The sequence below is a fragment of the Protopterus annectens genome, chromosome 8.part1 (genome assembly GCF_019279795.1).
Source record: "Protopterus annectens isolate FY-2018-M chromosome 8.part1, PAN1.0, whole genome shotgun sequence".
In the NCBI taxonomy this organism is placed as follows: Eukaryota; Metazoa; Chordata; order Ceratodontiformes; family Protopteridae; genus Protopterus; species Protopterus annectens.
The window spans coordinates 300,180,404-300,197,607 of NC_056742.1; the positions used below are offsets into that span (position 1 = coordinate 300,180,404).

Genomic DNA, 17,204 nt, shown 5'->3' on the forward strand with positions numbered 1-17,204 from the left:
CACAAGAGGGACCGCTTTCAAGCCTTGCTGATCGCTATGGGATGATACATGGGAGAGCAAGGTAAGACCACTGTACTAAGAGGGCCACTGTAGAATGCATATTGAGCCTGGCAAGAGGAAGAAGAGCTATCGAAGCCATGGACCCTAGAGCCCTCAGGACCAACTCCGCCGGCAGAGCACATGCATCGAGAATGGCCCGCACCTGGAGCTGCAGATTCAGAACCTGTCCGCAGTGGAAGGCTCAGAACTCGTTGTGTCTAGTCTGGCCCGTATGAAATCTAAGAGCTGAGTGGGTGCCAGGTTGCACTTTTTTCTATTTATTCTGATGCCCAGAAATGGACCAAGATGGAGAAAGGAGTCTCCCCGAGAAGTAGATGCCTTGTTGGGGGGTAAGGGAGTCGTCCAGGTAGGGAAAGACCTGCACCCCTGAAGCCTCAGGTGGGCCCTACCACTGCTAGTACTTTGGTAAAAACCCTGGGGCTGAGGTGAGACCAAAGGGAAGTACCCGAACTGGTAGTGACTGGCTCCCAGCCGAAGCGGAGAAACCTCCTGGGGCGCCTGTCCATTAGGATGTGGTAGTACGTCCTTGAGATCTATTGAGCACATCCAGTGGCATTCTCCCAGAAGGGGAGAATAGATTGAGAGTGACCATTCGAATTTTTCTTTGGGAAATGCCAGATTCAAGAGAGAGGTCTAGGATTGGTCTTAGTTCCCCGCCTTTTTTGGGACTAAAAGAACCTGGAGTAGAACCCTGATCCGATCTGGTCTGGGGAACGGGCTGGATGGCTCTTTTCTTTTGCAGATGGCCAATTTCTGCCCAAAACGGCCTCCCTTTGACCGGGGGGTGGGGGGACGGGGGGGGGCCCGGGAGGGAAACCCTTTTTTCCCCCTCCCTTTTTGGAAGGTGGGAAAAGGAAAGGGGGAATTTTGGGGTTTTTATTTTTAAAATTTTCCCCCCTGGAAAATTTTTTTTTTTTGAAATTTGGGAAGGGGGGAATGCTGCACTGCTTCCTCTAAGAAGTGTTTTAGAATAGACCAATTCGCATGAGTTTAGTTCTTGTTGGAATTTGGCTTAAGGTCAAAGTTTTTATTGTTTCTAACATTTCTGAGTAAAGGGTTGTTGAGGAATTAATGGTTTTGTGTAATTACATATGTGAGATGGTGATCGCTTGGAGGCCATTAAGGATGGTACCAGAGGTGTACAGTTGGGAGTGACTGATTGTATGGTACCCAGTCAAGTATACTTTCTTTTGGTTCGGTTTACCCTATCCTGTGGTAGGAAGGTGGATATGATTTGTGTAAATGCATGCAGGATTAATCACGGGTGGTTGGGGATTCAGAGGAACAGGTGCCCCAGTCTATGTTAAAGCCTGCTCAAGTAGTAGGGTTTCTTGGGGGTAGTGGCATGATAGCCAGTGCAGGATATCTTCAAAATGTAGATATATTGTTACCTGGGGATGTACATACAGATGATATTATTAATGGGGCATTTATTTTTATTAAGTTGCAATTTGGTGGCATGAATCTCTGGTTATTAATCTGAGGAGGGTTGTGGCCATTACATCTATGGTGACATTCAACTCATATTTATAGAGTACAGCTACCCACCCCTTCCTCAAACGCACTAGATCCAGCCTGTGTATGTTGTTGTACCCAAGGTGGTAACACTTCATTGTCTTTAGTGTTGGGGTTTTAACCAGGTTTCAGATAAACAAGAGAGAATCTCAGGGGAGTGGACATCCAAGAAGTGCATGCAATTCATGTACCTTGTTATTAATGCTTCTAGTGATTGAGATGACAGACTAGGAGAGAGTTAGTTGGCCTATTAATTGTAGGTTTGTAAGCTTAGATTGCAAGTAGAGGGTATGTGTATCCTAAGTAGGTGGGACCCAGGGTTGGGGTGAATATCACCACCAAGTATTAGTTGAGTCTATACTTGGTGATGAACTTCAGGAATTTGTTTATTAGTTTGTGGTAGTGTTTGGATCTAGAGCTAATGTGCCTGGGGTTGAGATGTTGATAGACTGAACAAGATGTTGGATAGGATCTGGTACTGTAAAGTATGGTTGAAGAAGAAGGGAGAAGGATTTACAGCTGGGGTGATAGTATGGCCTTTTGGGACCTGAGATCCCGTGAAAACTGGTTTTCATACAAGGTGAGGTATGGTGTGAACAAGAGGGTAGTTAAAGAGGAGTATATCATTATCTGATTCAGCTAGTGAGTTAAGGAACTGTTTTACCTAGTGATGCAACACCAGAAGATAGAGTGATGAGGTAAAGGTACTGGAAGGGGATGGGAGAATGCCAGATGAAAGCTAATAGGCGCTATTAAAATGTGGGTAGTAGAATGGGGTGGGTGGAATTATCCCAGATGAAGCAGATAGGATCTAGAAAGTGGAGAGTGGCTATAGTACTATAAATTTAGAGGTATTGGGGGCAGGGATGGGGGCGAAGAGCCTGAGCGTGAGAGACGAGCATAGCGAAAAGCGAGGCGCTGATAAGCAGGGGCTATTGCACAGTTTACAAGGTTTCTAAGTGTCCTAAAGCTATAAGTTAAGTATTACAGCTCTTAATGTAAGAGTCAATTTACTTCAGTTACAGGGGAAGGAGGCAACCAATAATCCAGCTCTCTTTGCCCCTCTCCATCCTAAAGCCATCCACACTGCATGACAATACGGATGCAGCAGCTACACTGGCTGAGCCTAGGGGACACTAAGGTGGGTCTGAAAGACCCAGTGATTGATGACAGAGGCGGTTGCAGTTGACTGTCAGCTGTAAGAGGAGAACCTTCATTCTCCTGTTTACATTCTCAGTGATGTGCCCTATTTATCCCATTTAAGATGTATAGATAGAAGATGCTTAATTGGAATGCGGCTGTCCATTGTTTTAATATGTCATAAGTAGTAGCTTGACAGCAACCTTCTTTTCCTTCAGATGCATCCACAGCCACAGAATAACATCCCTCACTCCTCAGAAAATATTGCTACCTCATTCAACACACACTTCACACAAACCATACTATCACTAGCTAAACAACACAACCCCCCTCCCCTCCAACCCACATCTTCAACTTGTAATCTCCCCACTGTCTTCTCTTTTTCTCCTGTACCTACCTCCAACATAAAAAAACTCTTAACTAAACCTAAGCCCACAAATTGGCAGCAGACAACCTCCCAAATGAATACCTATAAATGCAGCTGATGCTCTGGCCTACAGTATCTATCTTGATTAACCAATCTCGGTCAGAAAGTTATGTTCCCACACTGTGGAAAGTATCACATGTAATTCCCCTCCACAAAGGCGGACCCTCCACAGAACTAACCAATTACCGCCCCATAGCTATTCTCTCTCCACTCCCCACAATACTAGAGATGCATACACTCTCAGTTCTCAGACTACCTCCTTACTAACAACCTCCTTTCCAATACTCAGCACCGGTTCCGACCAAACCATAGCCCCACCACTGCCTTACTCTCCTTTACTAACACTATCCTTCAGCATAAAAACAATGGCTATCTCTCCTCTGCTACTTTCCTAGACCTATCTAAAGCATTTGACATGCTCCCACACAAACAACTTACCTCTGTCCTCAATAACCTATCCTCCTCTCAATCAGTCACCAACTGGTTTCAGAGTTACCTGTCTGACCGCCAACAATCCGTTGTATGGCAGAATGACATATCTCCCCAACTACCTGTCTCCATAGGGGTTCCCCAAGGATCCATCCTTGGACCCCTACTCTTCTCTGTTTTCACCAATAATCTAGCCTCTGCCACCAAACATGGCACACTCATACAATACATGAAGACTCAACCATCATCTGCTCAGCCCAGTCCCTCCCAAACTGCAAAAGTCACAAAGAAGCCTTTTCCTCTGTTGAAACTTGGTTATCCGATGCCCAATTAATACTCAACCCAAACAAAACTAAACTACTCATCTTCCAACCCACCAAACATACTCAAAACAACTCTCACTTTAACATCACAGCAAAAGACAACACCACTATATACCCAACTGAACACCAAATTGCTAGGGTGGAAATAGACAATAAACTAAAATTTGACATTCACATATCCATGACCATAAAAAAAGTTCACAAAAAACTAGGAGCGTTATACAGAAATAAGCAACTTCTCACCAAAGCAGCAAAGATTTCAATAGCAAATTCCCACCTTATCTACACCCTACTTTATGCCTCTTCAATATATACCAACCTAAGGCAATGCGATCTAAACAAGCTAGAGACCCGCTACAACAAAATCGCCAATTAAGCACAGGGGCATCCTACCGTAGTCACCAGTCTCTCACTTGCTGAACTGGGCTGGCTTGAACTCCCTTACCTCCTTCAATGGTATCAACTCTCACTTGCCCACAAACTAGTAAACCATCCACAAAATGTCCCATCCCTCCAGAATCTACTCCAACCCTATCGCACCACCAGACCACTAAGATCCAGCAACAAAAATCACTTGCAGAGCACTAAAGCCAATAACTCTGCTGGTGAAGCACTATTCTCTTGCACCATAGCCAAATTATGGAACTCCCTCTCACCCACAATTACCTCCATACCATCATGCACCCACCTCAAAACTTTACTAAAAGCGCACCTAAAAACATGCTGGCTATGCACTTGCAACTCCCACTCTAAAATCACCCACCCCATCCAACCACTACCTTTCTTTCCACTCCACTAACTACCTTGATTATAGCAAGCTCAGATGCTCATAAGCCTAGTACTTGTTATACAGCAGGAACGTCTTATTGTAACATTTGTTAATGTCTGTTATGTACTTCACAGATAAAGATTCTAGTTGTCTACTGATGTACTATGTTCTTCATCTGTAAATATGTTGTAAGTAATTGCTAAGTTAAATTGTTAATAGCTATGTAATCCAATGTAACTACTGTCTGTTTATTTTAACTGTGGAGCTTTTCTCCCCGGGCCTCCACTTAAAATGGACCTACGTCCAGTCGGACACTCCTGGTCAACAAATGTAAATAAATAATAAATAAATAATAAATAATCATCTGGCAGCAAGCAGCTATGGCAGCTCCCTGGACCCACACTGTCGTAACACCACATATCACTATCAAGCTTGAACCTGCCTATGAGTTGGTGACCCTTGCTAGGACAGATTAAGCCAATTTACACTACTAAAAAGATATTGAGGGATGAGCTGTGAGCTGCTATAGAGATGTTTGAAGATGCTGTGCCATGAAACAGACAAACAACCCTAATTTCCAAACAGTAACATGGCATAATGAATAAATACAAGTAAAAACAACCAACATGCAAATAAGTACAGCTGACATCCTCCACTAAAATCTATTGGGAAGTACAGTCTGTACTACTGGTGGCCTCAGAAGTTAAGACTGATATAAGCATAATACTGATCACCACAAACTTACATGCCTTGCCAGCTCAAAATATTCTGATCTTTTAAGAATTCTTTTTGTATTCTCAGTCTCTGGAACAAAGCTCCCAAGTGAAGAAAGCCAAAGCTTTTAATGTTGATTATATAAATGAGGTACAAAGCAGACTTCTAAATCTTTACCTCTGCTTTTATAATCCTTTAGGAGAGGAGATACACCTTGAACACATTGTCTTCTGGTTGGCAGATTACTTTTCCATGCAGGTTGAGTAACAGGTTTTTCTTATGTTACACATTAAAGCAAATCATGCTCTCAAATAAAACTCTTTCTCAAAACTTTGGCTCCTATAGATGTACTTTGAGGGCTAAGATGATACACCAGGTGACATTTTTCCCCCTAAAAAGTTGTTTTAAATGCCTGTGGTGCAATTAAAGAAAAATTACTGTCTAGCGTCATTATGTGTGATGAAGCTGCTGAATCCAATGCATACTATCAGTAGCAGGATATAATCAAACTGGAAACTGCTTCCTTAGCCTGCACTGGAAGAAATCCATGCAAGATTTCTAAAGTATCCTACTTTCTTGAAAATAGTTCCTTTGGCAGCACCAGTTTTAACTTTCTTAAATTAAATACCATCACATAAGATCTTATTAGTTCTGTGAGAGGATGAATATGTCCAAGCACGCTACACCACAGTTTCTCTGACTGAGAATGAAATGCTGGTGTGGACATACAACACAGGTCCTTACACCACAAATATAATCCTCAACTAGGAACTTTGTGGTCAAAAACTATAACATATTATGTAAACTGCTACAGTTTACCTAAACTTTATGCATTCTTAGAAGGAAGCAAAGCCCAGTGACTTAGGCAAGAGAAGTGGGTTAAACGATAACTGACATTATGCAGTGTATCAACGCAAATATACATTGGGACAAGGGACAATTTAAATGTAAATGTGTATTAAATTCATACACTGAGAATGTCTGAAGATAATTTCACCATCCTAGGCACATACAGACCACTCAGTGCAACTGTATGATTTTTCTAACATATATGAACTGATATAATCTGTTTACTACAAATTATTCTGCTTTGAAAGGTGCTGTGTTAATACTTTACCTGGGGATGTGGTGTTATGAGAAATTACCAAAGGCATTCTAACTTGCGATGTCTGGCCAGAAGGTTGAAGTTTCATGCACTGAGGTGATGAAGACTGGATAATCTGCTGCTGTATAAAAAAGTGGGAATGTCAGCTTATTCATCGCAGCAAATCAAACTGATACATTAATACTTTAATGTTCTACGACAATGGAAACAACCAGCTGAGATGCATGACACAGCAGGCTTTCATAACATGTCACTATTAGTTAAGACTCAAAAGAAGGCAAGGTGTGCACTGATTAAGATATATAGACTAAGGAAATGTTAACAAGTATGAAGTACACTGGAAGGACTTTAACCCCCTTGTTTTTGCATTCATTCTACTGCAAGCTTTCAACCCTAAGATGATCATAAACTGTAGAACGAAGGGTACAGTTGCTATCAAAAGTTAGCAACAATTTGAGTTAAAAGGTTCTGAAAGCAATGGTAAAATCTTTAATAATAACTTACTGAAATATTAGATTTTGCTTTATCCAAAACTATACTGGCTATAAACAGTGCCACTGCACAAAGGTAAACTGAAAACTACAACTAGGAACACAAAGAAAAAACTAAGTGAACAGCAACATCAGGTATCAAGAAACTATATTCCCAGCTCTCCCTTTTCCACAAAATAAAGCTGGCAATTAATTGGTCCAATGACTCTGGTTCATCTGTAAGAAGCAAAATGCAATACTGCAGTATTACTTCAGTGAACTTAAAATATACTGTATATTTAATGCCATCTGAAAAGTAAAAACTATATAAATATCATAACTTCTCCAGCAGGTACAAAAAAGCTTTCAAGTAATATTCATGATTCATCTAGTTTAAAAGTACTTTCTAAACTATAGATTGCTCTAAATGTAGACAGACTGCATTTCCTATAAGTACTACGGAAAGAGCTACTGTGGATATTAATTAGATGATGCATTATAGTGGTAGTCATTCTCTTAGTGCTGCTTTTTAACATAATTAACAAACACACAGTAAAAGGCTAGCAAACAAAAGATCAGGGAAGTAAAATGAAATATGAACAGAACACTTTTTGTTTCTAAGAGAAGACCTTGTTTTAATTAGTAATTTTTTCTAAAGTTAAGGTACAGAAGTTCACACAAAGGCAATGGAACACAATGTGATGTAACATCTTTTGCTGAACCAACTTAGGTTTTGCAATTTCTCCAGCGTTTGAGCTAGCAGGAGTCCTTTCATCAGAAACTGTTAAGTTAATGACATCAGATATACTGCTTAAATATCTACTTGTGCCTAGAAAGGGAAATACATCATTTTTTTTCTTACTTGGCATCTACTACTAAACAAAGCCATAACACAGAGCTGTAAAAAGGACAGAACTCAAGTATGGCAAGGATAAATTACAGAAATGTGCATTCATGTATTAATAGAATGTTAACATGTATAAAATACACCAAATATTAATAAATTACATATCAGTCACTATGAAACAGTGCATCACTTTACAGATGAGTCATAAAAGGTTAAATTATTGTCCTAGACATACAAATTCAAATGAGGATGTTCCATGGTGTGACAATCCAGCATAAAATATTCCAGGGTAGTTCTTTGTCATGCCCCCAATCCATTAAGCAGTTTACTTAACAGTCTAGGTTATAGCTTCAATCTGACTACAAAACTATCTTGTCAATAACGTATTTCAACTTTTTGTGGATAATATAAAAATGTATAACTCGTATGATAAACCTCAGAAAGTACAGATGCAGATCATTAAAACATTTTCAGATGCCAAACGAATATCATTTGGTCTTAACAAATGTGCAACACTTTTAGCACAGACAGTTAAGAATCAAGAAAATATAAAACTTGGGGAGGAATGCAATATAAAATAACTAGTAATGGAACTGGAGGGGGGGTATATAAATACCTAGGAATAGATGAGGTAGCAGTACAGCATGAACAAATGAGAACAAAAGTTTAGTTAGGAGTACTTTACAAGACTAAAACTACTTTGACACCTAGGAATAAAGATCAAGTTATAAATCAACTTGCCCTTCCTATTCTAACTTACAGCTTTAGGGTCACAGACTAGCCACAAAAAGAACTGGATAAGCTTGCTAGGGAAACAAGAAAACTGCTTCATGTCTATTAATGATATAAATGGACAACTGTTTGCCAAGATTATACACTCCTCGGTCTGAAGGAGGCATGGGCCTCCCTGAAGTTGACTACATAAAGGTTGGTCATTGTGTGATTGCATACATGCGTATACTGGCATCATCATCCTATCCAAACATTATGAAAATGTTAAATCACGAAGAAAACACTTTTATAGTGGCATCTTTGCCAAGGTCAGCACAAGCGTTTAAAAAAAATAATAGACATGGAAATCAAGACCGAAGTGGACAAAAAGCAGATGGCAACAAAAACTTTAAAAAAATACAAAAGAAAGAATACAAAGAACATGATAAGAAAATTACAAAACTTCAAAGCTACTAATTATAATGGAAAGAAATACAATAACAACCACATGTTGATCAACAGCTGATGCAAGGATGGCTCATGTGAGGTGAACTGTTAATATAGTATTACATAAATGTAAATGCATTGTCTTCATATATTGTTATTCATGTAGCTTTTCTCCCTGGGACTCCATTGAAAACGGGCTCTTCTTGGCCCAATGGACTATCCTTTTAAACAAACTGTAAAATAAATAAATATTGCAAGATAGTGGACTATACACTCAATGGTTCAAAAATCCACAGGAAAGATAGGACACACAGACAATGGAGGTTTTGTGGTACAAAATTAGAAACAGTTGCACTTATTTTGCAGTCTGTGATATGTGTATGGCTAGAGGTTTGTATACCGAAAGTCATAAAAAAGTGGCAAGGTTGTTAGAAAGGGGAATGAGAAGCATTACTATACACTAGTAGCTGAGAGGCACTGGAAACAAGAACCCCAACAGTCAACTGGAAATGGAAAAATAATAATTGTGTGGGATAATCCCATGTCAACAGCTAAGAAGGTAGAAGCATAAAAACTGGATATCATAGTTCGAGATAATTGTCAACAGTAGCACACTAACAAAATTGCTGCACCTAGTCCCCCACAGCCTCTTTTGAAGTGAAAGACAAAGAAATAAAATATTAAGACATGCAAGCAGAAACTACAGCAACATGGAATAAGAACACACAGGTAGCTGTAGGAGAAGCAACCAGGCTAATAAAATGAATTTTCAAACATATTTGAAGAAGGTACAGATAAAAGTAACCCGATATGAATTGCAGAGAGAGAGAGAGAATTTTTGGTACATTACGTGTGTTGAGAAGAGCACTTGGCAAACAACAAAGACTGAAACAAAATTGATTTCATGAACTTTAATTATGCCCTGACTTGGAAATGAGGCGCATTAATACCTAAAATATTTTGAGAAATTAAAGGCTAAAAAAGACACTTGAAAAAATGCCAGTGTGAAAAGAAAATGAGCAGCTTGAATGCTTAGAATGACAACTACACATCACAGACAGACACTCTGTGAATGTATGTGAGCCTGGTGCTTTTGAAGACCAGGTTATAGCCTGCCATAAAACTAAAAGTTCCCCCTGCATATTTCCACATTTAGCAGTGAAGATAAAAGCTCAAGAAACTGGTCTGACATTTAATGAGAAAATAAACCCCAATTAAAGAGATCAGTTAACTCCAGAAAAGTAGTAGTAGTGGTTATAAATTGCAAGTTTGTCTAAACAAGCAAACTTTGCAAAATAGATATTTTGGTTAACATAAATGTGAGTTTTCAATAATATCCAGATCATGGTGAAGTGATGTGGTATGACAAAGACAAGGACTGCCAATAGAAAAAGATATTAGGCTAGAATGTAAGGATGCTACATGCTGTTAGTATACTATATACAGTGTGTAGTATAGCAGATAACTGAAAAAAGGGGGGGATGTGTTGACATGTCAGTCTAAGATTCTGTAAGAAATCAGCAATAATGGACACAGTTTTGTAATGCTGTTAAAATTATCAAAATATTAAGGACTGACTTAGGCTTTTGGTTACTAGTTTTCTGATTAAAATGTTACCTTGTGCTGCCGTGCTGTCATGAATCAACACAAGTGCCAAAACACAAATCTAAGTAATCTTATAGTTAATAAAGTTCAGGCATTTGCGTTACATATACATTTCACACAGCACATTTCCTTCATCATGGAGAGGTACTCAGGTGATCATGTTATATTTTTATTACCTTATTCCAAGCTGATAAAGCCAATGCATGTTGGAATTGCAGACCCGCATTTCCTTACTTTATTATATGTATAGAAGTCACAAAGCATTCTACTAGTGGTTCTTGTCCTTATACACATACAGCATCCTTCCATTCAAAACATATGCATGCACTTGAAAGATATTATCTGTTCAAAATTGAGATCACTTTTCTTTTTGTTTTATCCTTCACCAGAAAAATAAAGACTTAAATTTACTTTGCCAGACTTGAAAATTGCTCCACAGCTATTTCTTAACACAGCTGTATGAGGCACTCAGTGCTCACCATAATAGTAAAACTGAAAAAGATTATCCACCTATACAGTAAGTCCTTAGAGAAAGACACCATCAAGGTATCAGTCTGGCAGATGGCACAGACTATTAAAATTGTGGGGTGTAGCTCCTGTGGTACAGGATTTGATTCTCTCAGCCCTCATTTGCCTACTCTGCGACATTGAGCAAGTCACATAACAAGACACTGCTCCAAAGTTGTGGTTGAAAGGGTCTGTCCCTCCAGTGGGGCCTACCTGGTTAACAAATTTCTTTAGTTTATTTATTTAACAATTGTTTACCAGGAAAGTCGGACTTTGAACAAAGCCAATTTTCACTGCTGGCCTGGGAGAAACGCTCCAAATGGATGCCTTTATCATTATGCTGCTACGTTAGTCAAAACAGACTTAATAATTAGGCAAAGTGTAAGAGGCCACAAAAATATATTTTTTATCAGAAAAAAAAATAAAAATGAAGTAGATTTTTTTTTGCATGCTTTGCCTTTTGGCTTTCAAAATATACGCAATAAACAGAATAGAAATACAAATAAACATATAATTTAAATTAAAAAGTTAGGCATACATTAAATGCCACCAAGAAAATTCCATAAATCCTGCAGGAGCTTGTTATAATAAAATATAAAAACATATTTAAAAAAAGAAAATATTTAATTTGGACAATAACATTTCCATACATGAAAGCAAATTTATTATCTAAACTTTAACTTTATAGCATTTTTTATTGGCAAATTTGTGGATTATTTCATCAATAGAAATTTCTTGCAATAGCTTACTTTTAGTAAAAAGTAAAGAAATATGAGTTAACTTTGGTTGTAACATAGAATGTAGGCAGTTTCTAATACAAGTTAATTTGTAAAATGCTAGTGCCAAAAACTAAAAAGTATATTCTTAATGCAAAATTTCTATTTGTAAAACCTGTAACTAGATTTTGCTCAATTTGTGTAGCTAGCAATTCAGTCACATTTTTTTTTCAGGAAACAGTCTCAAAATTATAAAAATTTATCAGATTCTTCAAGATCAATACTGCTTATTTCAACCAGTACTTTTCTTTCAAAACAATTTCATCTTCAGGTATAGATTTGTCAACTAGAAAATGAAATCTGTTATGTAGTTATTTATAGGCAGCTGATCTCATTTCTGTTGTTAGCATATCTATAATAATATAAAAAAAATGAGTTCAGAGTTTGTGTGAAGCATTTGACTCAAATTTATTCTTGCATTTGCATGACACTGATTTCATCCAAAAATAATTCCTCTTTTCATTGATATTCTGTTTCTCTTTACCCAGATCCTTGCTAAATCCTCAAATGTGTGGTACTTATTTCACATAGTACAGAAAGAAGACAAAAGGCTGTTGTAGACGTTAATTATTGTACATAACTTGCTGCTAGCTGCTGTAAAGCTGTACTGATAATACGAATATTTAGGAGAACGTCCTTCCAAATGACACACATCAGAGCTAGATCAAAATTATCATGTTTTTTGACCAGACTTTTTCTTCACAAACAGCAGCAGGTGGTTGTCATTCACAGTCAATTACAGTCAGAAAAGTATGACAAAGTCCAATATAAACTTCATAAAAAAGCTTTAGCAGCATTTCTGGCTGACCATTTAGTTTCCAGGTAAACTGTACAAAACATATTTATCTGTTCTTTTTCTTTAATTTTGTCCATCTTTTTGGCGAAGCTTGAAATAAAATATAAACTGTTTACAGAATACTAAAAAACTTGACTGCTTCTATGCAACACACTGCTGCAGCTGGACGAAATAAAATGAAACTGTGAATGGTAAGAACTGGTTAAGTTATGAACTTCATAAAATCTTGCTTGCATGCCAGTATTTATTCCACTCATATTGCTAACACTGTCATATGATTCAGACATACAGTTTTTATATCTATATCATGTGCAAGAGTCTTAAACAAAATATCAAATAAATATTTTCAAACATGCTGTTCAATAGAAACAAATTTAAAAAATCTTTCAAACACCTCCCCATTTCAAAGTACATAAAGTATCAGTGTCATCTGATCTAGGTGACTAATGTCAGGTGTTGAAAATACTGATGCTATAATATTGAGCATCTTCTACTACTGATATTACCTGCACTAATAACTTAGACCTCAGTTATTCTACGTGTTGTTTATTACATGTTAACACAAAGGTAAAAAAATCCCTTTTTCAGGAATTAACACCCATTCAAGCAAGATCTTTAAGAAATGGACCAAATTATGACAAATTAACACAACCAAGAAAAAAATGACCATTATTGGAAAAAATATACAAATGAGAATCAGTAGAAAAAGCAAATCCACTTTCAGTCGAAAATTGTACTTTTCCGTCTACAACTCTACATAAATAATCAGGTTCCAAGATGTTCTTTGGATTTTTATTAACATATATTTTTTATTAGTCCATTTTTCAATCATCAAAACCAGTTTGAGATTGACTGGATTTTATAGCCAAACGTGCTAAACAGCTTGCATAAGTACCAGTGTTCTTTCCCATTATTAGAATAAATCAACTAGTCTCTCATTACTGCCTCTCTATTAATTTTCCTGATAAAATACTTTTTTTGCATATGACTCATATTATCACCGAATAGTTTATCTTTTAGTAGAAAACTGGATTTCAAATTTTGTGAAGGGATATTACTTGTATAAAGTTTCTTGATATCAGTTGTTAAAACCCATTCAGCTGGACCACTACTGCACTTTATTTTATAATCAGAGACTAAAGTCACTTTTTATAATCTGCTCTACTAGAACTGTTATCTACAACAGGTTTTTCTTACTGTTATTCTTCAAGGTTACATTTGTTTGGAATAAAACTATTTTTTCTTATGTTCTTCTAACAGAGCTTCTATTTGTGACAGGTCCCTTACCTTAGATGTTCACTGACGTTACTTTCATTAGAACGTGTAACACTTTCGGTAGAGCAGATCAAACAACTTTTGTTGCTTACTGTCACACATTTTAACAAATAACCTTTCAGTTTTTAAAATTCTTCCAGGTGTTGTTCTTTTGTTTTCACTTCCAGACTAATTAATATATTCTCCTATAGCATTCAGACATTTTGAAACTACAAACAAGGATACAAATATGTATCATATCTGTAAAAAGTATTTACAAAATTAAAAAAATCACAGGATTTAAACATTTTACTGTTTAACTGCAGTAATTCAAACTGAACGTCAAAGCTCAACTCAACAACTGTATATTACTTCATAACAGACTTTCAGTAATACAGTTTTGCAATTTTATTAAAGGACATGTACATATAACAATTATCTAGTACTACTAATCATTGGTTCGGAAATAAGATGTACATAAAGTTCAGATGTAACCAATTTTCCACAATACAAGAAACATAAAAATATATCTATGTCCTTAACACTATTTAACCTTATTTAGTCGTAGTTAGTAAATGACAATTCTGTATTTATTAAATCAGTACATTATTTATGCAAGCCTTAACCTACCAAGTATAGTGACAATAGGATACAGAGTACAGTGATAGGACTTTGAGTCGGTCCATGTAGGACATGTTGTTTAGGCCTTGCATCCTTTTAGTAAGGTATTTCTGTGGGCATTCCAGTTGTTGCACCTGTATGGACAGATACCTTAAAAAGGGCTTATAATGCATACCACTTTAATTAAACAAAACAGAAAACACTGATATCATACGCTACTAATTTTCTAGTACAATAAAAAGTTTAGTGATGATACAGTTAATAAAGACTTGGCCACAGGTGCCAACTGAAAGAAGGCAGATTGGAGGCTCACCCACTCAGTATCAGGCCTCAGTGCATTCTACTTCCATTCTTCCCTAGGAGTTACATTTTGACACTACGATTCTGACTACAGCAATGACAAAACACAATGCAATAACAGTTCACTTAACATTTAATAAAAACAGGAAAGAAACATACATAATTTAAACAGTAAACCAATGATCTTATTTGTAACCTACAAGCATTGCATGAATACTAACATTCAGTAATTTTAATAAGCAACAAACATCATAAATTAATCAGCAACACCTGATCACAGGATAATGCTTATATTTGCTATTCCCTATATCTCTGTAAAACTATGAAGAAAATACTGAAAATTATATGAAATATAATTTTTTTAATTTATTTTATTTAACATTTGTTGACCAGGAAAGTCCGACTAGGTTCCACAGAGCCTGTTTTCAGCGGAGGCCCGGGGAGAAATGCTCCAGATGCATGTCTTTGGAATGTGGGAGGAAACCGGAGTACCCGGAGGAAACCCACGCAAACACAGGGAGAACATGCAAACTCCACACAGAAGGCACCCCAGCCGAGAATCGAACCAGAGAACCTCTTGCTGTGAGGTGACAACGTTAACCGCTGCACCACTGTGCAATAAATAATTTTAACACTATTATTTTTATATAGGGAAGTGTTCACGAAGGTGGAAGTGCCGAGTGCCCAAAAAACTTGTAATGCATCTCTGGTTTTATTAAAGTTAATCCAGGTCTAGGGTGGAAATCAGTGTGGTGCAAATAATCGATAAATAAACTTGTCAATCCTCAGAAATCAGGAACATGCAAAGGTTACATGAGGTTCTGTAAAATCACAAGAGTAGCAGCACATCCACAGCTACTGAGAAGAAATTGAGATTGGGATCAGGGCACCAAAAAGGGAATTACTCAATAAAAATTATTTTAAGAATTTTTCTCAACAGGCAAAAATCAGCAACACAATAAAAGATATGAACTTCAACCCCAACATTTAAATAATGAAATATATATTTATTTTTATTCATTGCATTATTGTTTTATTGATTAATTGAGCACCATTATCCTAATTAATCACATTGCTTATAGTATATATATGTCTCTGTTGTTTGATGTAATTGATTCTGAAGAGGTCTCCAGGGTGGAGATGAAAGCGCTCAATCTGTTTTGTTTCTTGTCAAATAAAGTGTCAATTCAAGGCCGTGGAGTCGGGTGCTTTACTACACCTTAGATTTCCTGTTTTCCACAGCTGGGTTTGTGTTGGTTTTGGAGTTCTTTTCCTACTTTTGGGTTCTTGGTTTCCAGCGTGGAGCAAGGTATCTTTTCGTGTATGTATTGTGTTGCACCCTATTGACTGTCTGGCTATATTCGTGTTTTTGGACTATTCAGCAGTTGGCTATTTGCACTCGTTATTACATGAACTTCATATACTAGCCCGCATGTACTTCTGGCTGAACCACATTTATACAGACTTTATTTCTTGTATTTGACCTTTATTTCATGAGCTTTGGCGTTGGGGCAACGCCTACCACCACTGGAATTGAAGCTGGTTATCCTGCACCTACACCTACTTGAACTAACTTATTTTGAAGCTGTATTATACCATAAGCCTTTTCGTGTTGTGACAACGCCTATTTTGTTACCGGAGCTGAAGCCGGTTCCGGCTTTCCGACATAGACTTTACACTTTGTTGTGGTCTTTTGAGCTTTCCACGCTGTGGCAGCGCTTTACCATTACCGGAACTGGAAGAGTTTTTTGTTTCCCTGAAGCAAGTACTTTCGTACGTGGAACCGAACGTGCATATCCCTTGACCGGAAGGCTTCTGGTGAGCGTAAACGGATCGTTTGGATTTATTCGGGATGTTTGAGGAATTCATATGAGCCATTTACTTGAGTTACCTGTTTGGTTCTTGCTGACATCAAGAATCGTTTTTGGGGCTGGATTTGCCTACGGAACCACAGGTATTTTCTCTACCAGTCATCTTCTGGGTTTGGGTTATTTGCAGCTACCTGATTTTCTTGGTTACAGTCCGGGTTGCTGGAGCACTTTTTAGTTTGATTTTAGACTGACTGTTTACATCAACTTATTAACGGTTATACCATATTGGTGTTTTAGAGCTTGTTTCTTTTTTGACATTTTGCGAGTGCCTGATTTGTCATCCATTCCGTTCACCCACCTGGTCGCATTGAGTGGAAAGCACACTCGAACTTTCACTGACTACGTGTATATGAATTATTTTGGTGAATCCTAAACTAGTATTATATTTCATCTTCACTTTTGCATTGAACTATAGTGGAACATTTTGGGGATTTTCTCTTTCTTATTGTTTATATATTTTCCCATTTGTTCCACATTATCACAACATATTTAAGATGTCAGGTGACAATTCCCTTCT

The 17,204-nt window shown here is 37.4% G+C and overlaps 1 protein-coding gene across 1 annotated transcript in view; it reads right to left on the minus strand.

Annotated features, from left to right (window-relative positions):
• LOC122810120 (transcription initiation factor TFIID subunit 4-like) overlaps positions 1 to 17,204 on the minus strand; it is a 1,443,428-nt gene that overhangs the window by 379,857 nt on the left and 1,046,367 nt on the right. The window contains exon 10 of the mRNA XM_044081596.1: positions 6,495 to 6,603. Coding sequence (XP_043937531.1) covers positions 6,495 to 6,603 — 109 coding nt within the window. The remainder of the gene's footprint in view (positions 1 to 6,494; positions 6,604 to 17,204) is intronic.